General features: G+C 44.8%; 2 protein-coding genes across 3 annotated transcripts; one reads left to right on the top strand and one right to left on the bottom strand.

Moving 5' to 3' along the window:
* Positions 1 to 1,366: 1,366 nt before the first annotated feature.
* Positions 1,367 to 24,597, bottom strand: KLHL42 (kelch like family member 42). Of its 2 annotated transcripts, XM_070270099.1 has the most exons (4): positions 24,397 to 24,594; positions 23,576 to 24,108; positions 11,014 to 11,207; positions 1,367 to 6,569 (listed from the first exon to the last, which is right to left on the bottom strand). In XM_070270099.1, the coding sequence occupies exons 1-4, from the start codon at positions 24,445 to 24,447 to the stop codon at positions 6,118 to 6,120; spliced, it is 1,230 nt and encodes a 409-aa protein (XP_070126200.1). In that variant the 5' UTR covers positions 24,448 to 24,594; the 3' UTR covers positions 1,367 to 6,117. The 2 variants fall into 2 exon arrangements, with proteins under 2 accessions (XP_070126200.1, XP_023499068.1); XM_023643300.2 differs by having other exon boundaries at positions 23,576 to 24,597.
* Positions 17,173 to 19,275, top strand: LOC102147967 (AP-4 complex accessory subunit RUSC2-like). Its single transcript, XM_023643299.2, is given in 1 exon segment — positions 17,173 to 19,275. A coding segment is annotated over 1 exon segment (2,103 nt).
* Positions 24,598 to 25,355: the final 758 nt, after the last annotated feature.

The following is a 25,355-nucleotide window of genomic DNA, read 5'->3' as shown; positions in this document are numbered from 1 at the left end:
CGGGCCTTTGGCCCACAGAGTTGCCAGAGATCAGATCTACCAGCATCTAACTGGGTTCTTTAGAAGGGGTTATTGCCAAGGAAATGTGTATGGCCTGCAAACAGGGGCCTGGGATTCCTCAGCCTCTACAGACATTCTGGGCTTCCTCCACACACCTCCCATCACCATGCCAACATGAAGAGGGCTGCCACACGGGCACACCCACTCAGGCACAGCTGGAACATCCTGCTGCAAAGCAGAACCAAGGACTCCCAGAGTGGCTGACCAGAAATCCACTCCAGCCCAAGGGAGGGAGCCCTTGCTAGCCTCCACCAGCAGGAAAAAGTATACGATTTGGACCAGTGACTATTGTGTGCAGTTTTCCCTTCTCCCATTCCCCAAACGGCAACTTGTGACTGCAGTGCCTGTTTCCTCGACTGTAAAGTGGGATAATGCTCATATTTACCACACAGGACTGTTGTGGGGACTGAATAAGTTAAATAAAAAATGCTTAGCGTCTCTGGCACAGAGTAAGTGTTCAACTAGCGTTGGGTGTGGCTGTTTTGTTGTGTCCTGGGTGTGCAGGAAATAGTTGAGTTATTCACTCATTTATCGATTGTCAGAACTGAGTGGGCACCCACAGGCTTCGGAGGGATGGACATACCCTGACAACCCTGGACTTAGGACTCAGTGAGCCATGATATCCCCTTGGATGCAGGAGCTGGATCTGATTTTTGACTGTTTCCCTTGGGGAAAAGGTGAGTATACCGTGGGTTTTTTATGGGGTAGTCGTATTATTCTAAGGTGGCTCATTCTTAAAATTGTATGTATAAGAAGGGCATGTGCAAGCACGTTCCCCAACGTGGGGCAATCAAAGGATGGAAGGGGATGGACATTGTAGATGCTGTCGAATAACTGAACCCCGTTTTATGACGCTGCCCTCCCAGCCTCACGGTCAATCAGAGTCATAACTAACGCAATAGAAGAGCAAGAAGTTGTTTCTGTTTTCCAGGAGTGACGGGTGCTAAAAGGAAACAGTGGGAAGTTAGAAAATATAAGGGGGAACAGATCATGGTGGGCCATAACTGCTAAGCTGTGCATTTAGAACTTCATTCTTTTATGTAGAATTATAAGGATTCAGAGACTCTCCTCTGATCTGTCTTCTCCAAACTCTAACAGCTCTCAGTACCTTTGCTGCCCCACTTGGCTCTTCCTTCCAACAGGATCACCACCTCTCTACCTGGTTCACCAGTGTTAGTCCGGCCTTCCCTGCGCATCAGGAGCTTTCCACAGGCAGGGACCTGTCTCCTGCTTCACCTTTTTCCTCCCAGCTCTGGCACAGCCCTGAAAACACAGGTGGTACACAGACCTAATGGACAACAGAAGCTGATTTAAAACTATTTTATTTGAAGAGATGTTCTTCTATACTTCTAGTCATAAACACAAAACGAATGCTGTTTGAATGAGTGCTTCAGAGGCATCCTTGCATTTAAATGAATCAGATGATAATGTCTACATTTTAAGCCACACTTGAAATTGAAGACTCAATACAAACTTTTCAACAAAGAAAGTATCAGTCATAACAAACATAACTATTCATTCTACAGATTATCATTTTTCCTAAAATGACCACTACATAGGAAAACATTGTAGACATCTAAAGAGCCCCTATTAAGACTTTTTTTTAGAAAAATGACATAATAATGCAAATTACATTTTCCTTTTCTTCACTAGTAATAAACCATGGCATCCAATTGAGAAAGCAGCAGCCGACCTTACCAGTCATTTCAGCACCCTTTTGCTCCTCAAAATTGGCCATCTTTTACATTTAACCCATCTCCTGTAGGAATGGATAAAAATGGTTATGTCAAGTGCAGAAGTCAGTATGTGCCATTTGGTGTGTATTTTATATCGTGTTCCTAAGTTAACACAAGAAAATGAAAAACAAATACTATTATGTGAATGAACCATAAGGATGGAAAACTACCCTTTGATAGGCAAAATCACAAAGGCAAAATCAACTGACTTTCAGTCAGGACTAGTATCCTAACGACCATTTCTTTATTAATACTTTTTATAAAAGTATCTTAAAGGCATAGGTATAAACACACATGCAAACAGCTTGCCTCTCTCCCAGTACTTACTTCCCTGGCTTTGTGCCTCCTTTTCACAGGATCAAGCTGCTGAGCCCTCAGCTACATAGGCTGTGGTGGCTAGTAAGTATTTTTAAGTCAAGCAGGCCACATACAATTTTTTTTTCAAAAAATGAAGTACAGAGAAGACTACGAAAAGTAGTGAGAAAAAAAGCATACCACAACAAAACGAAAACATAGGATGTGATGTTCAAATTTAGAGATAAGCTGGTTCATGATGTTTGTTAGTAAATGATGAAGCAATGGATAGTTTGTGCCAGGACTTAACAGGTGGCCAGGCCGGGGAGCCCCAGTGTGCCTGACAAAAGTGGGTGTCTTTGAGGACACTCAAGTCATGATTACTGCAAACATTTTCACAAGGCTGTAAGCTCTTCAAGGTCAGGGATGGTGGCTTCTTTATGTCTGTATCCCCAGTTCTTAGCATTGTCTTGCACATGGTAGACAGTAAGTACTACTAAGAACTGGGAACTGGGCTGAATCAGCTCACTGCTTTCAAAGCCATATTGGGTGGTATCTACTCACCTAATTCATTCACCCCTCTGTCTAAGGGAGGGATGACAAATAGGCTTCATCTCACTCTGACGGACTGTAATGGATGCCTGGAAGTATTGATGACATAGATTCTGAGACTAATTCCTGGCACAGAGGAAAGGAGTGCCCCTCACTCATAACGCCACCTTGAAAGAATGGTGGCACAGACGTTCTACATTCCCCATCCCTGATCTAGAAGGGCACCCAACAACTCACCCATACTCCCTTTCTGTTGCTATGCTGCCTCTCGAGTGCTCTGCATTAAGCTACTGCTCATTAAATGCTGGTTGACCAAGGCCTTTCCACCCGATTCACCTGTGCAGCCAAACAAGTAAGGTCATGAATTTACCTGGAAATCTGAAAACATGGCATCCACAATGCTCAATAAATAACTGTTTATTGAAAGAGAACAGGCATTAACTTGATTACTCCCTTTGCAGAGAAAGAGCTTTGTCCATCTCAGTACAACTTTAACTGATATCTAAGGCATTTAGAATTACTTAGGATTTTGGTTCAAAAAAAAATGGCAGTTAAATTCTCTTTGGTACTCATGCTTTATCTTAACCTACTTGTTTCTTACTAGTATCCATAACCTTCTCAGTACCTCATTGCTATGACTTAACTAATACCGTTGACATAATCAATTCTTACACATTCATCAGAAAAACTTTTAAAGGATGCTAAGGGGAGAGGCCCCTGAAACAAGGGGTGTTGAAAGGAAAGCCAGAAAGAATGACAGAAAGAATCAACATCCTCCCTCTACCAATCCATACTCAGGATTCACTCTCTGCCATTCAGACCATTCTCAGTAAAATAGGTTGCTTCTGGCAGTGTGGCTACCCCTGAGGGTCCTCCCAGTAACTCCCCTCTCCCTAGTGGGAGGTCAGCGTCCCTCAGAAGGCATCTCAGAAAAGAAGGATAAAGCACTTAGAGAAAGTAAGAAAATAGACAGATCACCAAAGAGTAAAGTCCTGGGAGATAAGGGGAGATTTTCAAAGAAACATTGCCTTCATCGTAGGGAGAGTCCTCAGTATAACATTGGCACCAACAAGAGAACAGAACTAAATTAAAATTACCCTCAAAATGTCCACATAGCTGATGTGTGCTACAGGGAGCACGATGTCCCAAATCCACAGATCTCTTCTTACTGCACATTCCCCTTTGCCCAAGTGCTACTGGCAGCCCAGAGTAACAAAACCTTGTTAGAAGTCTGTGTATCTCAGAGAGAGCTATACTATTTCAGCATATGCACACATACACAGATATGCACATTTACACACACATCAAAACTGGTTTATAAAAAGAGCTTTGTGGATCAGAGTATGCCTTCACTTGGTCCAAGAATCTAATTGTTGGCATTAGGAAAACAGACCCAAAGAATGTAATCAGGAAGAGAATTGGTTGGCAGGAGTAATATTATATTTTTTATGATGTGGTTATTTACAAGCCAATGTCCAACTGTTTGACCAGAACTAATTTAACTGGCTAGAATCTTCTGAACATATAAGATTAAGCCTTAAAAAAGTTAAGCTCTGTAGCAACAAGTTAAACTATCTAAAATAAATTAAATTTTTAAATATATGTAATGCAATTATAGGTCACTGGAAACTCAATACTCTAGTGAATATAAATTAATATAAATCTATTATTAAAGTACCATTCCAGGAAGATTTCAGTTCAGAGTTTGAAAATAAAGGCTAAGTATTTGAGAATAAATGGATATGGCTTAGAAACCCCTAAATACTGCTGTAGGTAGAATACTGAGAAGATTATATGGTGACAAGATACAAAGATCTGTCTCCATGTCCACCATAAAGGCTTACCGCATCTTCCCTAATCGAAGTATTCCTAAAAGATGTGCAAATAGAGTTTTTACAACGAGACTCTTATTTTAAATATACTAGGAGGCCATGGTTGTAAAGACACCCTGTAGCGACCCTTTTGATAAACTGAAGAACTCTGTGAAAGTACTCAACTCCGCTGTACTACGACTGCACAGTGAATGCTTACGGGAGGCACTCAGCGTCTACTGAACGCATGAGTTTGCCGTATTTGTTTACCTAGGGGACTTTCTTCAAGTGAGGCACGCTGTAACCGGAATGTTAGAAAAGAAAGATGGAATCCAGCTCACAGTTTAACTGATTCCATTACAAAAGATCAGAGAATTTCAGAGAGCGTTTTTCAATCAAAATAAACTTTCTATAAGTTTATGTATATATTTTTAAAGAAATGCTGATCCATGATTGGCAGAAGCTTTTATTCATTGTTAACTGGCTTACTGAAAACAAACAACTGCCTGAGCTGGGTTCCATTTGACTTCACAACCAAGGCAAGCAGAGCAGCCTACCTAACATCAGAAAGACCACCAGATGCCATTTCCACATCCGGATGAGTTTCTTCCCCTCTCTCCAGCACAAATACTTCACAGCTATCCTCCCTTTACCCCACGAAAGCAAAGCATGAATTAAGGGCTAAGATTAAAGCAGAAAGATGCCTGATCTAAACAGGATGATTTTTTCAATCTTACAAAAAGAACTAAGTCAAATACATTCAATAAAATAACTCTTAAAGGCAATTTTTTCCTCATTTGGTGTTTCCTTCCCTTTATACTTAAATTTAAGACTCAGTTTTAAAAATATACATATCCATGCTTTTAAACAATACATCCTCTCTTTTAAACAATACAGAATGCCAGCAATGCAACTTATCTGACCACATAAATCTGCAATCTGCCACATAATAGAAGCAAGAGGCTATATCTGCCTTTTTACTCAGCATCCATAATCGCAAAAAAGACTGGAAAAATAGCTGAGAATGTTTTCATGCAAGTTTTGGGGAGGACTGGATGTTTGCAAGAATTCACTATAGGGTTCCATCATTGTCACTGTTCTGGAAAGTAGTGTGCAAATAAAAAATCTGAACATAGAACCATATTTTAAACATACTGGAAATGTACGCGGTATGACTGGGGAGAGGAAGGGAGAATGATAGTTAAAATCAGTGTTTGTCAAGTAAATTGATAACAACAAAGAAATCTCTCCCTTAAGGTATTAATGATATTTCAAGTGACCTAAATAAAACAGATTTTAAAATCATCTTTACCATTCACACCAATTCTTGACTTTGGCCCTTTACTAAGCAGATACAAATGAATCTTCTTTTTGATGATCAGTTTCAGTTATTGATTCAAGGGTATCATATTTGAATGAAAACATTATTATGGATTTGCTCCCATCATTTAAAAATCAATAATTAAAAAAATAATAACGTTGGTCTCTTTTCTCCACAGTTTTCAAGTAATTAGTTCAGGTAAGCTTATTTACAGCTGTTGTATATGTGACTACTTTAACCACAATTTCCCTTTAGAAATCAGTCTCCCTTGAAAAGGGACACCACCATTTTTTTTGTGTGTGTGTCTTGAACCAGGTTTCTTTTAAATACTAAGTCAATTCAGTTAGGTTTCTGCTTTATTGGGCAGATAAAGAGAGGAAACCAGCAAGTTATGTCCAAAGGCTGGGAAACGCCTAAATGCTTCCCAACTATCTGAAAAGATGTTGTACTTGAGGAAAACTCGATGTTCCAAGCTGGTGGATAGGGTAACGTCTCTGCTCATGATGTAGATGCCATCATTATGAAGTGCGCAAGTCAAGTTAAGACCCGATTTGGACGTGTTCTCCTTGAGGTAGAGCCACTGCCGGGTGACAGTGTTGTAGGACTGCACGGTGAGCATGTCCTCACTCTGGCTGCTCCTCCGGTTGGGCCCCAGTTCATGGAGACATCCCCCCACGATGTAGATGGTCTCCTCAACGGACACCATCTGCTGCTTGCGAATGTGGACGTCACATGTTTCAAACAGCGTCCAGATGTCGGAAGAGGGGCAGTATTGCAAAATGTTCATGTTTCGGTCTGAAAGGAAGAAAGAAGCCAAATGATGACACAGCCACGAGTAACACCACTGACTGCCTAGGCTATATAAAAACGTCTACCTCCACCAGAATAATTTGGTAACATAGAAGCAAAACTATTTCAGAAAAGCGGAGGTTGGGAAAACAGTTCTCAAAATGGCTGGGAAGAGATCTCTTAGCACCATCCCCACTCACTTCACATTCAGATGTGTCCCCTCCCTGGGAGCCTCTCAGAATCAGCAAGGCCAAAGAGATGAGCAGCTGTGATTTGAGCCGATCCCCTCCTCCCTGGTACCCTTCCACCTTTTAGAACCATCAGGCCAATGTAAAAACAAGCACAGCCTCAGAACCCTCATCAACAGCTACAGAATCACTGACTGCATAATACAGACGACAGGCTGAGCACAAGAGGATCTATTCTTGACAACAGATTCTACGAAACAAGAGAAGTGAGCCAAGCAGGATCTTCAGGGACAGTCTAAAGGCAAGGACACAAAGTTGCAAGTCAGGAGAAATGTAAGAAAGTCTGACCTTGGCCTTGAAGCCATAGAACTCACTTGGCAATTCTGTTTCCCAATTCTAACACCAGAGAGACACACTAACAAAGGCCCTCCCCTCTCCCCCTGCCCTTTTCACAAGAGACAGCTAATTATTGTGTGGATAAAATCAGATAGAAGATGAAAGACTGCTCTGACATTATTTTGAATTAATAGCTGTTTTAAGGAAAAACATTGCCTACTCCCTTTTTGAAAAATGCTGGTAAAATTTAAAATATCTAGTTTCATTTGTCTTTGTTTAAAATTGTTCTTTTTTTCCTTTTCTTTCCTCTTTTAGGAAAGAACACACAGAATATTTTAACCTCAGCAGGAAAAAGAAATGCTCTGACTTATCAGAAAGAATGAACTTTCTGTCTGTTGTTGTTATTATTTAAACAAACAGCAAACTCTATCTAGTGTAAGAGACAGCTCAGCTTGAGAACTGACATACGACCAAAGTGTGCAGCAGTTTGCTGCAGAAGCTGGGAGCAGCACCTCCTCCTGACACAGAAGGACCCATCCGTGGTTAGTAATGATTAAAGAGCTCCCCCACTACTACCTCTGGTACCAAGTCAAGTGCCTCCTAAGAGGGCACAGAAGGAACTGAAAGGAGACCAAATCCTTTGTGTGCACATGTCCTCAGGCCTGCAGAAATCTCAGAATTGTTATAGCTTTAGGGAGGTGTTCCTCTATTTTCCACCCACGCTAATAGCTCTCTATCTGTCTTTTTATTGTAGCTATTGTGATAAAGGTCATTCTAGGAGACACCCCAAGGGAGTTTGGTTACTAATGTATCACAAAGTGCTCCTTAGTAACCTGACTTCCCACTGCATGAATAGACGACTTATTCTAGCAACTCTTCAATGTATTTCTCAGTTCTAGGTCTGAAGGTCTTTCCAGGGCTTCTGTAAATGTTTTCTCTACTCATCCAACAAGGGCTCAGACCATGATGAGGCAGTGTGAGTTGGTGGAAGGACCTTTTGACTCTGACATTTAGAGTTGATTTTGAAGTTAACATATCACCCTTCTTCCCTTTAGTGGTTACTACTACTTTCTATTGAATTTCCTTTAATTTTTCAATGCTAGCCAAAGAATTAAAATCATCAAATAGCAAGAAACCAGTGCAATTCATTTTACCTGATTATTTTATAATATTATTTTGAGCCTACAAAATAGACTGCTGAAAAATTTTTTTAAAAAATCAAATAGCTTTCATAAAAATCATGAACTATTACTTACTCAATTTTAAAGGTCTCACCTAACTTAAGAAGCCAACAGGCTAAGAACCCAACTTGAAGTCCCGAATTTTTTTTCACGATGATTATGATTTCTTGTTTTAAACATAGGGAACTGTTAGGAAGTGCTGGGAAGAGCCCAAGCAGGGGTGGGGGTGGAGGGGCTTCAGAGTATAAGTAATTGTCCTGCCCTCTCAACTTAGAAAACTCGTTTTCAACCCTTATACAAACACCCATCCATCCACATCACCAAAGCATCCCATGATGGGTATTTGGCTTGGGGAATCCAGGACAAGAATCACGGTGGGTGGCCCAAGTGAAGAAGGTACATTAGTAGTGGATTGTGAAACTAGAAAACACACAAGCAAGGGTTTTCCAGGTCAAATCTAAAGAACATTTGCTCAGCCAAGGTCATGGAAAAACTAGGAAATCTACCAGCAGAGTACTCTTCGGGTTACAGTGCTGCCAGTCAGTGCTTCCCAGCTCCTGGCTAGGGGAAGCCAGGGGATACGTGTGCATTAGGTCAGTCCACAGGGTACACTCTGTGTTACAAAATCTAGGGGGGTAGTCAGAATTCTTAGAAATGTTCGAAAGCAAATAACTGTATTTACTTTCCTAGGAGAAAAGACACACACAGAGATACATATGCACACACAGCAATTCTCTGGGTGCTATGGTTTAGTTAAACATAAAATGGATCCCTGTAACCTGAAGACTAATGTTGAAGATGAAAGAAATAAAAGAAAAGAAATGACTGCTAGATCTCGTTTTTTTTTCCCCAACTATATGTAAAGGAAAAGCTGGCAATTATCTTATCTTCAGTGAAGAATCACCAGGGAAGGACATTGGGAACAGCTCCACCAGTGATGAAAACTTGGAGTGAAAAAAAAAGCTCACCGCTTCGCAGGCACTCCTCTTGGTCACCGCCTCTCCTTAAATGCATAATCAAGCATACCACACCCCCAAAAGATACGCCCACCTCCTAAACCTCAGAACCTTCGAATGTGACCTTATTTGGAACAAGGGTCTTTACAGATGTAATTAAGCCAAGCATCTCACGATGAGATCATCCTGGATTACCCAGGTAGGCTCTAAATCCAACGAGACGTGTGTCCTTAAAAGAGAGAGAAGAGGAAAAGACAAGGATACACAGAGGAGAAGGCAGGTGAAGTGGAGGCATAGATTCTGGAGTTATGCAGCCACTAGCTAAAGAACACCTGGAGCCACCAGAGCTGGAAGAGGAAGGATTCCCGCCTCCAGCCTCCAGAGGGAGCACAGCCCTGTCGACGCCTAGATTTCGGACTTCTAGTCTCCAGAACTGTGAGAGAATACATTTCTCTTGTTTTAGGCCACTAAGTTTGTGGTCATTTATTAAATTGGCCACAGGAAACTAAAACACTGCCCACCATCCTTCCCACCAAATCAACTTTTAGAGGGACTCCAAGAAGTGTTCATCAAAATCTTTTGCTGTCACACACACAAAAAAGTAAATTAGATGCTCATGAAACATTTTACACTTAACTTCTTCCTCTAACATAAATCCCCAAAACAAGACACATTTGGTTGTGGTGGAAAAATTTTTTGAGCACCCACAGTATATTAGTATGTGGATTTCTGTTCTTTGCAAAGTTACATACGGTCGCATGCAGCCTAATGCGGCCGTCAGCATCATTTTTCCATGTCTACTATCAGCCAGGGCTGGAGAGCTCTGTCCTGCCCACACTGTACCCGAGAGGAGTGACGGGTTCTTTCCCTATGTCAGATATAACGGTAACTCTACCACCACAATATGGCTAAAAGTCCTGAGGCCAGTTACACCTTTTCTATAAGTTCTGGGCATTATCCAGTCAGATAGACCAAAGGAAGAAACAAATTTCCTTGGCCAAGAGACAACTTGGAAACAACTGCTTTGAATGAGGGAAGAGATAACAGGAAAATCACACCTCTTCTGGGTGGTCCCCCATGCCTTTCTGACCACAACCAAGCTGTTTTCCATCACTATCATGTGAGAGGCTTCCTACCACCAACAGCAGCATAAAGCCCGGGGGAGAAACTTTTTATTTCCAAACTATTAACTATAAAATGCCTACCAAAAAAGGAAAAAACACATACAGATAGTTTAATAAATAACACAACCACCTTCCACCACTGGTCAGGAAAGAATTCTTTCATATTCATGTTCTTGATCCTCCTATGATATGTGAATAAAGCATAGAGCTCAGTTTCTGGAATTTATATCTGATATGTTTGTGCTCAAGAAGGGGGAAAAGGAAAACAATGATCCGAAAGGATGCACTGGCACTAAATTCCACAATGTTACACGGAGGCAGATCTGGTGTATGTTTGGGAGAAGGATGGCAGTCACCCAGCCAAGTCACAAGATGGCAGAGCACAAGGCTGGGTTTCAGAGCAGAAAGAAAATACATATTCTCTTCACAGCTCCCCCTACTCCATTCAAGCTTCATGCTCACACAAAGGCAACAAAGGTCCCTCCTGTCCAAGCCACCCCTGTCTTACAGGACTCTTTTCCTTCCAATATGTAAATATACAGTATGAATGCATAAAATCATTGCACTTGTGCACACTGGAATGTCTCCTCTGGTACCCTCCTGCCCCTCCCCGGGCTGCAGAAGCTTACATATAAGAGGACCACTTACTTGGCCCCTTCACTTACCTCTCGTAGTATATCCTCCAATGACATAAATTTTCCCCTTACACTCACACGCAGAGAACTCAGCCAGAGGATTTGGTAAGGGTGCCACAAAATTCCATGCATCCTGCTCAGGATTGTAACACTCAACATTAGAAACGGCCTGCCCACCAATGGCATAGAGTTTTGAATTAACAGCCACAAGTTTGAAGTTAGACCTGAAAGAGAGACACAAAGGGCCACAAAGTCAGTTCTTTTGATCACTAAAAAGTAAGACAAGGGCATGAACTGCTTAAGCAGAGTGTGGAATCTGCTGGATATTTGAAGAAAATGAGCTCTCCAAGTTGGGCGCCATTTTGCCAGGGGATAGAGCAATGACCCAATGGCATCTCAAATTTCATTCTTATCCCCAAGAATCCACAAAAATGGTGCATTCTCCAAACTTTAGCAATTGAAGATAAGCAATTCAATATAACAAGGACTAATCTGGCTCAGCCTCATGCCAAGAACCAAAGACATTTTGTATACACTAAACTCAACACCTCTTTCAGGAGCAGGAACAAGTGGTAAAGGAGAAACATGCCCACCTCACTCCCTTATCTCTCTCTACTGAGAATGTTTCTCACTCTTTCTGCCCAGTGGGTAGCTCCATCTTAGGTGCACACGAGCACTGCCTACACAGACAGGCACATGCGAAGGGTGGCTGCTAAAGGCTGGTTCAGAGACTGCTTCACTATGAGTGCACCCAAGCACATCACCCGCTCTCCCTCCTCCATGTAAGGGCATCTTGTATATTGCTTCACAACACATGAGGTGGGGGAAGTAGGCACTGAACTAATTAAAAATGTTTTGATCCAGCATTCTTTGGGTATTTACACATGTTAACTTCAACAAATACTCATATCAACAAATGCTCACCTATCATAATAGTAAATAAAATTTAAAAAAGAGAAATACACTGATTTTAAGCCCCATATTCAGTAATACAATTAAACACTGCTCCTCGGCCTCAGACACGAGAATAAAAGTCTCATGACTTTTGAATGGAAAAGAAAAACATTAACTTGTAACAATGTAGCACACAGGTATTAATCGAAGGCCAGGAAGGATAAACACTTGGAGTGCTGGGCAGCCTCCTGTGATATGTCCAACAGTCTCAAGTTTACAATAGAATGAGCAGCAGCACGATGCAACAGAAAGACCCGGGGCACAAATCAGGAGACCCCGGGTTCTAGTCCCACCTCTGCTGATAACCAGCTAGCTGACCTGGCCCAACCACTTCACCTCCTCATCTCTAGTAGAGGGACAATTCCCATCACAGGATGGTCGAGAAAATTAGAGCAGAGTTTATCAGAAAGTACTACACGGAGATAAGACACTATCATTATAGGGTCTCAGTTTTATAGTGTTTGAAATAAAGAGGCTAGACCAGGTGAATTTAGAGGCCACGTCTAACTCCAACACAATGATTTCTTCAAAAATAACAATATCCTATGAAAGAATGGGGAAAGAAGGTACAAATGAAAAAAGTATGTAAGAGGGTAGACTGAGCAGCAGCAGTGAACATGTCATCCACACCTGACATCCTCACAGGTGTTCAATAAACACTGATGCCTTATGACACAGAACAGATGTTAGTAATAGCCACCTACTAAAAAAATAGGACTTTTTAAAGGCGCCTGTAATGTTTATATTTAAATGAGTTTTAGTTCAGTTTCGTTTTGTTTTTCAAAGAGTGAATAGAGCATTCTTCATCAAGAACATTGTATTGTCCATTAAAACCAGCCAGCCAGCCAATTTTTCATGCCAACAGTCTTCACCGGGGTGGCAGTTCCTGGGGGGTCCCTGGTTCATGTTGCTTACCTTTCCTGCTGCCAATGGTCCTTAAAATCTGACCAGGATGCTCTCTCTATGTGTGCAAATTTGGGGGAACCAAAGGAAATAAAACTTGTAAATAAGCGCTAAATTTTACTAGCCCACAATTTGTTTTTGCTCTGCAAAGGTACAGAGATAATAAATTTTGTAAGATCAAAACAGTTTTTAATATTCATCCAGCATAATCATTTGTCTTACGCAAACATGTACGGGTCTTCTTTTTGAGGCTAATAAATAGCAGTTAAAAGTAAACAATTCTGTCTCTCCAGACCCCAAATTCACTTGAAGAGAAGAGAAACACTTTCCAGTACTGAATTTGTTTTATGATGGGATTGCCACCCAACGACAGACTACTCAATGGAGAGGCAAACCGCTAAGGACCATGAGCCCAGGCTGTATAGAGAAGTCTCCACTCCATGACTCAACAGCTATGTAACCTTGGACAAGTCACTGAATCTCAGGTTATGTGAGTCTCAGTTTCCCCATCTGTGAAGTGGGGATAAGAAGAGCCCAATATCACACACAGTAAGAGTTAAAAAGGATAACACTGGCAGAAAGAGGTCACTAGGGGGAATGCTTTTCTGCATGTCATTAGCCCAAGTTTCTTAACTTCAGGAGGGCTGGCTTCTCATTTGTCCACTGTAACAGTCACTGGCTGTAAGGTACTCTGCGTTCCATACAAAGTGCTCTCTCATCCACAAGTGCCCACCACTTAGCTCCTCATTTCCAACTTTCTGAAAATAACTCTTCCACTCTTCACCTCCTGAATGGTAATGGTATGAATCTAAGCTATCAGTTATTTTAAAAAATTATCATCTCTACAGTGTTTTCTTAACATGGATCCCCAACATACTACAGTCAGGAGGCAAAAAGAAGTATTTTTAAACCAAATAATTTGTTGTAGCTGTGTACTGAACTGACTTACAGTAAAGAGACATGAAAGTGAGAAAAATTAGATGACGATTTAATTTCTATTTCACTTAGAAAATACGAAAAGCTCTTTAGATCCTTAAAAGCTATGTAACATGAGACATGCTGAACACCAGGATACAGACATCAGTGACTGACAATAGCAATATACAACTGGAGGGAGGCAGGATGACATAGAGGTCTGAGGGGCCTAGCGTGCTGGCCTTGTGACTATGTGCAGGTTAACTAAACTCACTGAGCCTCAGTTTCCCCTTTGGGAAAATGGGGCCAATAATAATGCCTATCTCACAGAGATGATGTGAGCATGAAATACGAAGTGACATCTACAGTAATGACTACAATAAGCTGGCCAGAATAAGAGCCCAAGAAATGTAAACCATTGCTACATAGAAAGTTGTGACCGTTAGAGTAAAACTTAGAGTGAAATGGCAGGATCCTTTCTCTAGTCCCTTCTCAACCACTCAGAAGAGGATGTCTGTGGACCATCCAGGCCCTTTGTCTCTACTTTTCCCTGCTGCTGCCTACCTTCTACCACTTCCCTACATATGAACCTCCCCTGGTGCCAGGAAGCAGAAAGAGCAAAGGTCAGGACACAGAGGTGGTCATGGTTGCTACCTACTACCATCTCTGAGAAACCCGAGTGCACAAAGCAATTTAAACTGTCGGCCAAAGTGACCATGTGCAGGAGGTAGTCGTGGCATGAACAGACACAGTTTTCTTTCCTTCACACCATTCTTGGGCTCCACTGCAACATTAGCTGTACAGGACAAAATCTCTCGAAGTTTCTATGACTCTAGAAATGCTCTAAAATACTAAATGTTGGCTCAGAGGAAAGGGACAACTAAGGGTGACCACTGTAATTCCATCTGTGCCAGAGGACCGGTGTTTGCTACATCTCTCTCCAACCTTGCCGTATCCACTCACCCAACAGGAGGACACACGCCAACTCCAATTGCAGAGCAAAAGTGCAGGGCCATGGAAGAGATTAGAGACAACTTTAGAAACAGAGAAATTAACGAACAGATTGCTGCACCAGTGGCCAGTTCCTGCGGGTTAGCCCTAATTAAAGTGAGAAGGGAAAGCAAGCAATTTTGTGGACACACCAGCTTTCACATGTGAAGAGTCATGTCCCAATAACTCCTCAGATGAAATTCACACTCAGACCACCAGACAGCATTGCGTACCTGGACTTCAAAGCATCTTCTCAGAGGGTGCTGGGTACTCACACTGCCATTTTCAAGTATATAGGCAGAGCACCAAACATTTCATTGTCTGTCCGCTACTGGTCATATAGCATCATTTTCTCCAGAGGGCAGAGGGCTTTATAAAATCTCCCAATTCTAGGGCTCCTGCCTGCCCCTTGTTGTTTAAGATTCTGAGATCATCACAGTGTGCAGTCCCTGGGGGAAGTGCGCTGTTCTGCATTTGACCCTTTTGTCAAAGTAAAACAGTCTGAACACATCACAAAGGTAGGTGTGAAATGCTGTGTAACTAAAGCTGAAACCTGCCCTTTTTACCCAAGGCTCTAAGTTGCCTCCAGTGTTTCCGGAACCTGTGTTGGGTGTATTATCCAGAAGAATCCTACTGTAGGTTTCATTTTTTACTTGTCTCATCATCTAAATTATAAACTCAATCATCATCTCAGTCATAATCTCCTCGAGGGCAGGAACCATGTCATCTTTGTTATTTACAATAGGGACTAGAAAAATGCTGGCCATAAGGGCTGTGGGGAAGCTGAGGCACACGTGATGACATTTTTGAAAAGTAGCACAGTACCACAAAATATCTGTGCTCCATTTCTTAGAAGAAAATCCTTTTTAAAAGGAAAATTTTTAAGTCTACATGAAGATGGCCACTGCCAGTCTATACGCCAAAACTTATAAACACTCTAACTGGTCATAGCTATTCAACAGATATTCACATTTTGGTTACTCTACTTAATATACACCTTGAGCAATGTACTTAACTTTCTGTGCCTCGGTTTCTGCCTCTGTAAAATGGGAACCTGCCTAACATAGTCCTTGTGAAGAATAAGTAAGATAATGCATGCGAAGCAGTAGGAACAGCACCTCATACAGAATAAATGCTCAAATAAATGTTATCTAGTAATCTTTTTCAGCTATTCTAAATAAGTATAATGACTGTTACAAGATAAAAATGTTCACTATAATGTCACATTTTAAAAGAATATAAAATTATACATTCACTTTTATTATGATAATGTAAAAATGCATTCCATAATTCAAAAAAACCAAGCATTTTAAGCATCTACTCTTTACTGGACACCATGTTAGCAGTAGAAATATACATAAGTATTGAATAAGTAATTGGCCCAGACTGGAAGGGAAAGAGACAAATACAAACAGAAAATTTCAGTCAAGGCAGGGAGTGTGCTAGAGGAGCAGAGAGTTTGAACATTTAGCCCAATGGAGGGCTCAGGAAGGGACTCCTGAGATATGTCAGAGCTGAGTCAAGGCATGAGGGACATAAAGAAGGGTAAAAAAGTCCAATATGGCATCAATAGCCAATTAGAAAATATAATGGAAAAAGTATGCACATAGGAAAAAAAAAATAACTAGAAAATACTTAAGAATAATCCTTGGGGTCACGCCACTGGCATAGTGGTTAAAGTCACCAGCTCCACTTTGAAGGCCCAGGGTTTGCCAGTTTGGATCCTGGGCTCGGACCTACACACTGCTTATCAAGCCATGCTGTGGCAGCATCCCACATACAAAATAGAGGAAGATGGGTACGGATGTTAGCTCAGGGCCAATCTTCCTCAAAAAGAAGAAGACAAAGACGAATCCTAACAAAAAATTTACAGAGTATGCAAAGATAATAAAAGAAACCTTTCCTGAAGGAACAAAAGATGTTGATAAATACATGGAAAAACAAACCATTTTTCTAGCTGTAAAGTGCTATAAGACTGTGACTCCTCCTCCAAATTAATCTATAAATACAGTGCAATCCTAATCAAAATTCCAACAGGACGTGACAAGCTGATTCTAACGTTGATCTGAAGAAGAAAATATACAAAAAATAGCCGAGAATTAAAAGAGAACAAAGGGGTCTCTATTCTACTAGACAGTAAATTAAATAGATTACCAGCTTACAATGTAAAAATGTGTTATTGGCTCCCCTCGCGGAAGCGCCCAGCACCGCGGGAGCAGGATGGTGGGCGAGGCACCGGTCCACCGCCAGCCATTCTGAGGGCCGGCCAGAGGGCAGCCCGTGGGCGGACCATCCGCGCCCACAGCTGCAGGGAGGCCGGGCGTTACCAACCAAGGACCACGCTGAGGGGGGGATCGAGGTGCCAAGCTTTCCTGAGGAAACGCGTTCTGCCCCACTGGGCTCTGGGGCCAGTGGCTGGTGCTGTTAATGCCCTTGTTTGAACTTTCCAGAATGGATAGTCCCCCAAAGCTGCCTGTGGAGACCCTCATTGTCCACCACATCCCCCTGGTGCACCGTCAAGTCCCAGACAGGCAGTGCTGTGGAGGGAGTGGGAGCACAAGACCCACTCCATTCTGCCCACCAGAGCTGGGCATCACCCAGCCTGCTCAAGACCGAGGACAATCTGACTCCCTGCTCTGCAACAGTCTGCACTCTCCTCCAGGGGGCTCTGCACGGTCTGCAGACAGCACCCAGAGTAGGGGTCGGGATGGAAGAGGCCCTGGGGCCCCCACACGACACAGTCCCTTCTTGCTGCGGGAGGGTGTGGCTGAGCCAAGACTTGGTGACCTATATGAGGACAGCATTGGTGATAGTGCCACCCAGCAGTCCTTCCACCTGCATGGGGCTGGCCAGCCCACCTTCCAGCTATCGTCTTTCCAGCTGCCACCACCTGGCCCCAGAGTGGGCAGGCCATGGAGGACAAGACGTAGTCGGGTTGGAGTGGTGGAGGGGCAGGAACAGGAGCCAGTAACCACCTTGGATACCCAGGAGTGCAGCACTAGCTACCACTGCCGGCCGGAGCTGGGAGCAGAGACCATGGAGCTGGATGAGTGTGGGGGACCTGGTGGGAGCGGCAGTGAGGGTGGAGCCAGTGATAAATCTGGCTTTTCCTTTGACCAGGAATGGAAGCTCAGTTCAGATGAATCCCCAGGGAACCCCAGATGCACAGGCTCAGGACCCCAGCACTGCCACTGCAGTAGCACATCCAGTCAGCCCAAGGCGGATGACCCATCCCTGGGCTGTGTGAGTGACTCCTCCTGCAACAGCTCGGATGATGTGCTGGTCACTTTCAGCACCCTCTGCAAGATGCATGGCAACTCCCGTGCCAATCTCAACTCAGCCCCACGATCTTGCAGTGGCTCTTCCTTCTGCAGCCATTCAGACCCTGGCATCTTCTACCTGGACCTGCAAAGCTCCCCTGCTGAGGAGTCCCACCACCCTGACAATGGAGGAAGGGAAGGAGGCTATGGTGGTCCTCATGCCTCATCTCCTGAGCTTGATGCCAACTGCAACTCCTACCGCCCACACTGTGAGCTCTGCCCAGCTGTGGCTGACCTCACAGCCTGCTTCCAGAGCCAGGCCCGTCCTGTTGCAGCCACAGAGAATTACTATAAACTTGTCACCTGGGACCTGTCCTCCCAATAACCCCCAAGCCCAGCTGGCTCTTCCATTACTAGCTGCTCTGAGGAACACACCAAGTCCTATACCAGGCCCTGGCCCAGACCCGGTCCTAGCCAGCCCTCTGAGTAGTACGTATTCCAGAAGCCAGAAGTCCAGCCAGAGGAACAAGAAGCAAGGGTTTCCTCAAAGGAAGTGGCAGCTCCCATGGGCCCTGCTGTGATCGAGGGGCAAGTGTACATCAATACTTCACCCCCCAAACTTAGCACTGGACGTCAGCGCTCTCAAAGGCATGATCGCAGCCTGGAGCGAAGCCCTCCTGTTCGCCTGGGCTCACTGGAACGTATGTTGAGTTGCCCAGTGTGCCTGAGTGAGGCCCCTGCAGCCCTGGCCAGGCCTAGCTCCCCACCCAGGCGGGTCACCTCCTTTGCTAAGCTCGCCACGGACTGAAAGAAATCTGCAGGCTCCGGCTCCGCACCACTTCGAGTGAGCATTGGAGACTCCTCCCAGGATTTCTCACCCATGCAAGAAACCCAGCAAGATAGGGTGGGCCCACTGGATAAGGGCACTCGCTGCAGCCATAGCCTACCATCCATGCCATTGGGGCCAGGCATGGACCTACTTGACCCAGAGCCCTGGTCCACCCAGGTCTGTCAGGGCCCCCAGTCCAGTGAGATGCCACCTGCTGGCCTCGGAGCTGCTGAGCAAGGCCCCCTGGCCAAGCTGACGGATCCAGGGCCTGCTCTCCCAGGGAGCCCAGCCAACAACCATACCCAGAGGGATGCAAGAGCCAGAGCTGATGTTAAGGAACCTAGAGGCTGGAGAATGCCAGGATATATGCGTGGCCTTCTCAGTGACAGGGCCCTACCAAACACCCATCCAAACCAGAAGAGGTTCTTCAGCCTAGATTGATCATCCTTCCAGTCCAGGGCAGGTAATGGGGGGAAGGAGGAGAGAGGATAAAAATACACTGAGGAGATCAAGTCAGTAGGACTTAGAGACTGATGTATTAGGAAAGGAAGTAGTCGGAAGATTGTGATTCTAAGTCTGGGTGACTGGAAGGATGAGGATACATGGACAGGGACTGCAAACACAGATTTACTGGAAAACGGATAAGGTAGGAGTTCAGTTTTGGACATTTAGGTCTTTGTGTTGCTTAAGGGATATGCCCAAAAGCCTAGGCCATGTCCAACAGGCAAACCACGCTGGATGTCAGTGAGATTCATTCTTTGGTCAGTGATTGCAGCCACTCTTCAAAGCTCCTGAGACCTGACGCTTGACCTTTAAGCCTCCTAGGCCAGCTCTTTCCCTATGTATTTTATTATATTTAAGTAATTTTTATGTTAAGTGGGTGCTGGTGATAGAGAAATGAGAGGGATGTCCTTTGCCCTCAAGGAATCGTGACTAAGGATGGAAACAGAAAAGGAAGCAGAAAAAATGCAGAGATGGTGGTCTGTGGTCCTGGTCTACGAGAGAGATGTCTAAACAGACTAAAACGTCAGAGAAGGACTGCTAACGCAATTTACATTTAAGCACATTCGAGAAAGACGATTAGGAATAGGCTTTGTGGAGACTTGTAAGAAGAACATTCTAGGGTCATACAATAGTCTATAGGAAACCACAAAGGCACAGAATAACTGGATGCTTTCCAGAAACTGCAAGTAATTTGGTTTAGCCATAGTGGGGTGTGGATGGAACTATTAAAGGATTTTAATCAGGAAAAAAAATGTTATTGGTGCAGGAATGGCCAATCTGCCAATTTGGAAACAGGAAAACTAGCATATGATAATTGGTTTTGCAAATCACGGTGAGAAGGCTATTGGGACCTTTAGAAAACATCTTATAGAGACCGGCTGGTGGCATAGTGGTTGAGTTCACACGCTCTGCTTTGGCAGCCCAGGGTTGACAGGTTTGGATCCTGGGTGCAGACCTACATACCACTTGTCAAACCACACTGTGGCGGCATCCCACATACAAAATGGAGGAAGATTGGCACAGACGTTAGCTCAGTGACAATCCTCCTCAAGCAAAAAGAGGAGGATTGGCAACAGATGTTAGCTCAGGGCCAATCTTCCTCACCAAAAAAAAAATAATAAAACAACAACAAAAAATATGTTACAACCTTACAATATACCTTATATGAAAATAAATCTCAAATAGATTTAGATGTAAATGTAAAAAGGCAAAACTATAAAAGTAAGGGAGCATACGACAGATGAGTAGTTATAAGTTCTTAGAAAGACTTCTGTAGAAGTCTTTCCTACGCAAGATAAAAAGTTCAAAGGACACGTGACAAATGTGACTACCAAAAATTCAAAATTTCTTCCTACAAGAATACACTATACACCTGAAGTTCAAAACTGGAGGTTGCCAAGGCCAGTGCTGGGCTGCACTTTGTTGGGTCTACAGGGTTTTTGTTGTTGTTGATTGTTTGTTTTTAAAGTGAACAAAGTGACCAACATTTAAAAATCGGGATAGCTGGATGTCTGGCATCACCATTCCTTACTCCCCCTAGGCAATAACCAGCTGAGGCTGAGCGGTGGAGCCCTCTTGCGGTGGGCCAGTAGCTCTCTGGTTCACCTGAACGCCACCCACCCCTCTACTCTTTGACTTGACTTGCCTGGTCGCTCTGGGTATTTCATTTTTGAACCTTATGATAAAGTAAAGGCAGGGGAAACATGTACAACATCATCTAACAGACAAGAGATTAACATCTATATACATAAACAGAACTTCTATCATGGATATGAAAAAGATAAACAATCCATTTTTTTAAAACTCAGCAAAGGCCATTTACAAAAGAGATACAAACGGCCTATAAACACACGAAAAGAACAAACTCTCTTCCGATCAGAGACATTCACACCAGTGTTTTTGCCCATTAGGTCGGTAAAAATAAAAAATGATCATAATATCTTATCTTCGCAAGAGTATAGGGAAGTGGCAAGCTCAAACACTGTTGATGGGAGAGGAAATTAGAACAAGTTTTTGACAAGCAATTTGGCAGGAGACACCCAAATTTTAAATGTACCTACACTTGGCCCCACCTATCCAGGGATTCTAGGAATCTGCCATATAGAAAGAACTCACATATGCCTAGTAAGATATGCACACATATACCAAGGTGTTCAATACAGCAGTGTTTATAATGGCAAATGGAAGTGATCCAAATACGCACGAATAAGAGAACAGCTAATTACATTATGGTACATCCACAGGCTGGAATACTACACAGCCATTAACAAGAGTGAGTTGGTCTACATTTGTATATAGAAATCTACATTTGATATAGAAAAAAACTCTCAGATACAGTATACTATTAAGTGGAAATATCAAGTGCCATAATAATCAGCATAACCTAATCAATTTGAGTAAAAAATATGCAAAAGTTGTACACGTACCCCCACACATGTGTACCCCCACATGCACATGCATACATATATACATTTTTCCCTGTTAACCACTACTGACACTTATATTTATATGAAAATACATTTATAATTTATAAATATAAATAGGTATTTATAAATTTGTAATACGTAAGTATGGCTATATAGACATTTTTTACTCTATAGTTTCATGTCATTTGCAATTTTTCTAAGCATGTATTACTCAATTTTTTTTTTTTTTCAAAGAGGACAGAAAGGGCATTCCTAGAAAAAAGAAAAGACTACCAAGGATTTGTGAAGAAAGAAAAGAATTCTGCGAGTAGAGTTGTGGAGCTAGAGGTGGCATGTTGAGCACCAATTGATACAGCTGGAGATTTGTGAGGAGGTGAGAGACGACCTGCTGGGCCTTCACGCCTTATCTGAGCGCTGCCAATAACCGTTGAATGTTTCTTCGTTGCTTCCATTAAAGGTCCTAGAATTTATTTAAAAATAACACTTCTGACATCAAAATTTAAATACGGTCTCATCTCAACGGTATAAGTAATGCACTCAAAAGGGGTTGGATGAAAATACGCCAACTTGGAGGTGGTTATTGCCACTAGGAAGGAGGAAGGAGGATTCATAGTCTTTCTGCTTCTTCATTTTCCATTTTTCCAGTCTTCTCGAATAACTATGTACTATTTTTAATCATCAAAAAAAAAAAGAACACTTTCCAAAATGAATTTTATATTTTAGTAGACGTGAAGCCAGTGTCCCCCCCACCCCCAGCCCAGGGGGCCCCTCAACTCAAGTAAATATGTGTAATGGCCTCTCCGCTCCTGTGCAGACTTTCTTTGTGCGGCGCTGAGTACCCCAGCTCCTTGCTCCACAGTTCAGGACAAGAGCACAGTGTGGCTTGAGATGGATACAGGTGGACCAGAAGAAAGGGTATTCTTGTCCTTTTTTGGGTTTCATTGATTCTTCTCCCCACTTGTGAATAGCTCTGGGCCATCTTGGGCCCTACCATCTTTATCTCCTACCATCTCTTCCTGTATCTGCTCGTTGCTCTTGTTTTCCTATTCCTTTCCTGGCTCCTTTCCCTACTCCCCACCCCAGCCCCCAACTCCTCCTTTTCTTTTCTTTCCTTCAAGTCATCCAAGTTCATGTTGGACGGGATCTGCAGGATGGGAAGAAGGAAGGTTGGGGTGTGTGGAAATAGTCTATTTCTGTCAGTGACCACTGCCAGGCTCAAGCTTTGGGTCAATGAGGATGATTGTCTTGGAAGGAAGGGAGATGCAAAAGAGAGGATAAAAAATAAGAAAGGAAATCCTATATAGCTAATATCAATACAATTCTAATGATTATCTGCTGACGACAGATTGGTGCCCCAGCGTGGAAGCCTTCAAAGTCATTAACAATAAAAAATCCCCCAAAGTCAGTGTTACAGGTTACTGCCCAGTGTGTCATTATTATCAGGATCAGGCCCTAAAAAATAAAAAAGGTAAAAATAAAAAGAAAACTGTCCTTTAATTTTGCTTTGAAGTATCCTTCTAGGAAATCACATCTTTTTTTCCACTGGGATAGAGGCAAAGAAAGCAGTTTGCCTGATGGCGTGTATGATACCTGCAAGGAAATTACTCAGCTAGTTGACCTCGCTGGGGCCTCTTCTTCCTTGCAAGTTCTTAGTTCATTGGGAACTTTGCCAGAGTGAGGCCAGCAACACTCCTGAAGACGTCACTCCCACCTCAGCACAACCTCCTGCGATTGCTCAGTAAACATTACGGCAATGAGTTAATGAACAACTGAATGAATGAGAAAGAACCAGCGCTCTGCTGCGGGCTTACCTCTTCTGGTTCATGGAGGCCACCTGGAGCCACTCATTGGTACTGGGGTTGTAGGAATGCGCAGCGGAGATCTCCTGGCTAGTGATCCTGTACCCGCCCACTATGAAGAGGTAGTTGTCCAGGATGGCGGACCCGTAACCCCTGACATTGACCAGGTCGGGAGGAAGGTTGTTGGCCAGCGGGAACCAACGTTCAGTCATCTCCTCATACCTAAGCATGGACGGGGGCTCCCCCTGGTAGGGGTGAGGGGCCAAGGGTCCCCCCAAGAAATCTCCCAGGGCCACAAGGACAGGAGTCCCGGTCATCCGGGCCTCTCTCAGCCTCTGCTTCAGGCTGACATCCCCCGGAGCTTGGGGAGAAGCCCCCAGGAGGTGGAACTGGGGCTTGCACAGCACCTCGTGGAAGTGGACGACCATGAAGCGCAGGCAGGCCTCCTGCAGGTCGGGCAGCCCGTACACCTGCGCCAGGCGGTACAGCTCCAGGCAGTTGGTGAGCCGCACCTGGGACAGCAGCAGCTGCAGCAGGGAGGTGACCTGCAGGAAGGAGGCCGCTTCCACCAGCTCGGAAAGCAGGCTCACCTCGTCCATCTCCTCCTCCTCCTCCACCCCGCCGCCTTGGTCCCCCCGCGGGCCCAGGAGCCAGCCTTCGCGGGCCCCGCCGGCGTTGATGAAGTCCAGCACCAGGCGCAGGCCCGGGGCGCTGAGGCCGCGCAGCTGCTGCACCTCGGGGCCGCCGGCCTCCGGGCTCAGGGCCTCGCGCATGCCGGAGCGGTAGAGCGCACGGAAGTAGTCGCTCTGCTCGATGAGCTTCCTTTTGCTCACCGGGTAGCAGCGGTCCTCCAGGCGGATCTGCACCATCTCCTCGGCCGACATGGCTGGGGGGCCCGGGGGTGCCCGGCAGCTCCGCGCGCTCGCCTCCCCGCCCCCGCGCGCTCGCCGGGTTCCGGGTTGGGCGCGCCGAGGGATGGCGCCGGCAGCAGGAGGAGGGAGGCGGAGGGCCGCCCGCGCCCGCGCCCGCCCGGCCGATCTGGGTCGTGCTGGCGCCCCCGAGGCAGCCCCTCCTCCCGGGCCCGGGGGGGCGGCCCTGCCCCGCGGCTCTCCGTCTGCGCCAAAAAAGGCCCGGGCGCGCGCGGGCGTCGGGAGGCGGCCGCTCGCCCCGCCCGGGATCTCCGGGCCGCGACTGCCGCGAAGGGGATCCAGCCCCAGCCTGCAGCCTCCTCCCACCGCGCTTCTCACTTCCGCCCGCAGGACCCCTGAGGCCGCCCGACCTGCCGCCCGGATCCGGCGCTCGAGGAGGCGGGGAGGCGGCGGGCCGCGGGCGCCCCGGCTCTCAGCCTACCAGGGGCTGCCGCGATGATCGCGGGGGACAGGAGGCGAGAGGAAGCCAGTCTGTTTTTTCCTCCACGCTGCCTTTCAAGGGAGGGAGCAAAAAAGAGAAACGGGCGTGGGAGGAAAGGGATGAAGGGAGTCTGGGGTCCAGGGAGTCAAAAAGACATCACATCTGGGATGGCCGGTCCGGCCCAGTCCGGTGTCGTGTCCCAGGGGGCTAAGCCACACTGGCCGTCTCCGGACGTGTAAGTGGCACGTAGAGTTGGTTCTTCGGAATGGTCATGGTATAGGAGCCATCTTGCAGAAAGAAGGTCCAGCCAGATGACAGCGGGTTCTGCAGGGCTCAGCGCACGGCGTGCACCCGAGGGAAAGCGTTGGGAGGCACGGGAGCTGCTATTTGCTGTTGGGGCCCGTCGTCCTCCTTAGGCTATTAAAAGAAAGACAGAAGTACA

Source organism: Equus caballus, chromosome 6, assembly GCF_041296265.1.
Source record: "Equus caballus isolate H_3958 breed thoroughbred chromosome 6, TB-T2T, whole genome shotgun sequence".
Taxonomy (NCBI): domain Eukaryota; kingdom Metazoa; phylum Chordata; class Mammalia; order Perissodactyla; family Equidae; genus Equus; species Equus caballus.
The sequence above is the reverse complement of the archived record's forward strand: the minus strand, read 5'-3'. Positions and strand labels throughout refer to the sequence as shown.

Excerpts from the sequence above, each read along its gene's own strand:
- KLHL42 (XM_023643300.2), bottom strand. The coding sequence starts at position 24,447 with ATGTCGGCCGAGGAGATGGTGCAGATCCGCCTGGAGGACCGCTGCTAC. Across the intron at positions 11,208-23,575 it reads GCCTCCATGAACCAGAAGAG|GTCTAACTTCAAACTTGTGG; the intron begins GTAAGCCCGCAG and ends TCTCTCTTTCAG. Across the intron at positions 6,570-11,013 it reads TGGAGGATATACTACGAGAG|ACCGAAACATGAACATTTTG; the intron begins GTAAGTGAAGGG and ends TCTTCCTTTCAG.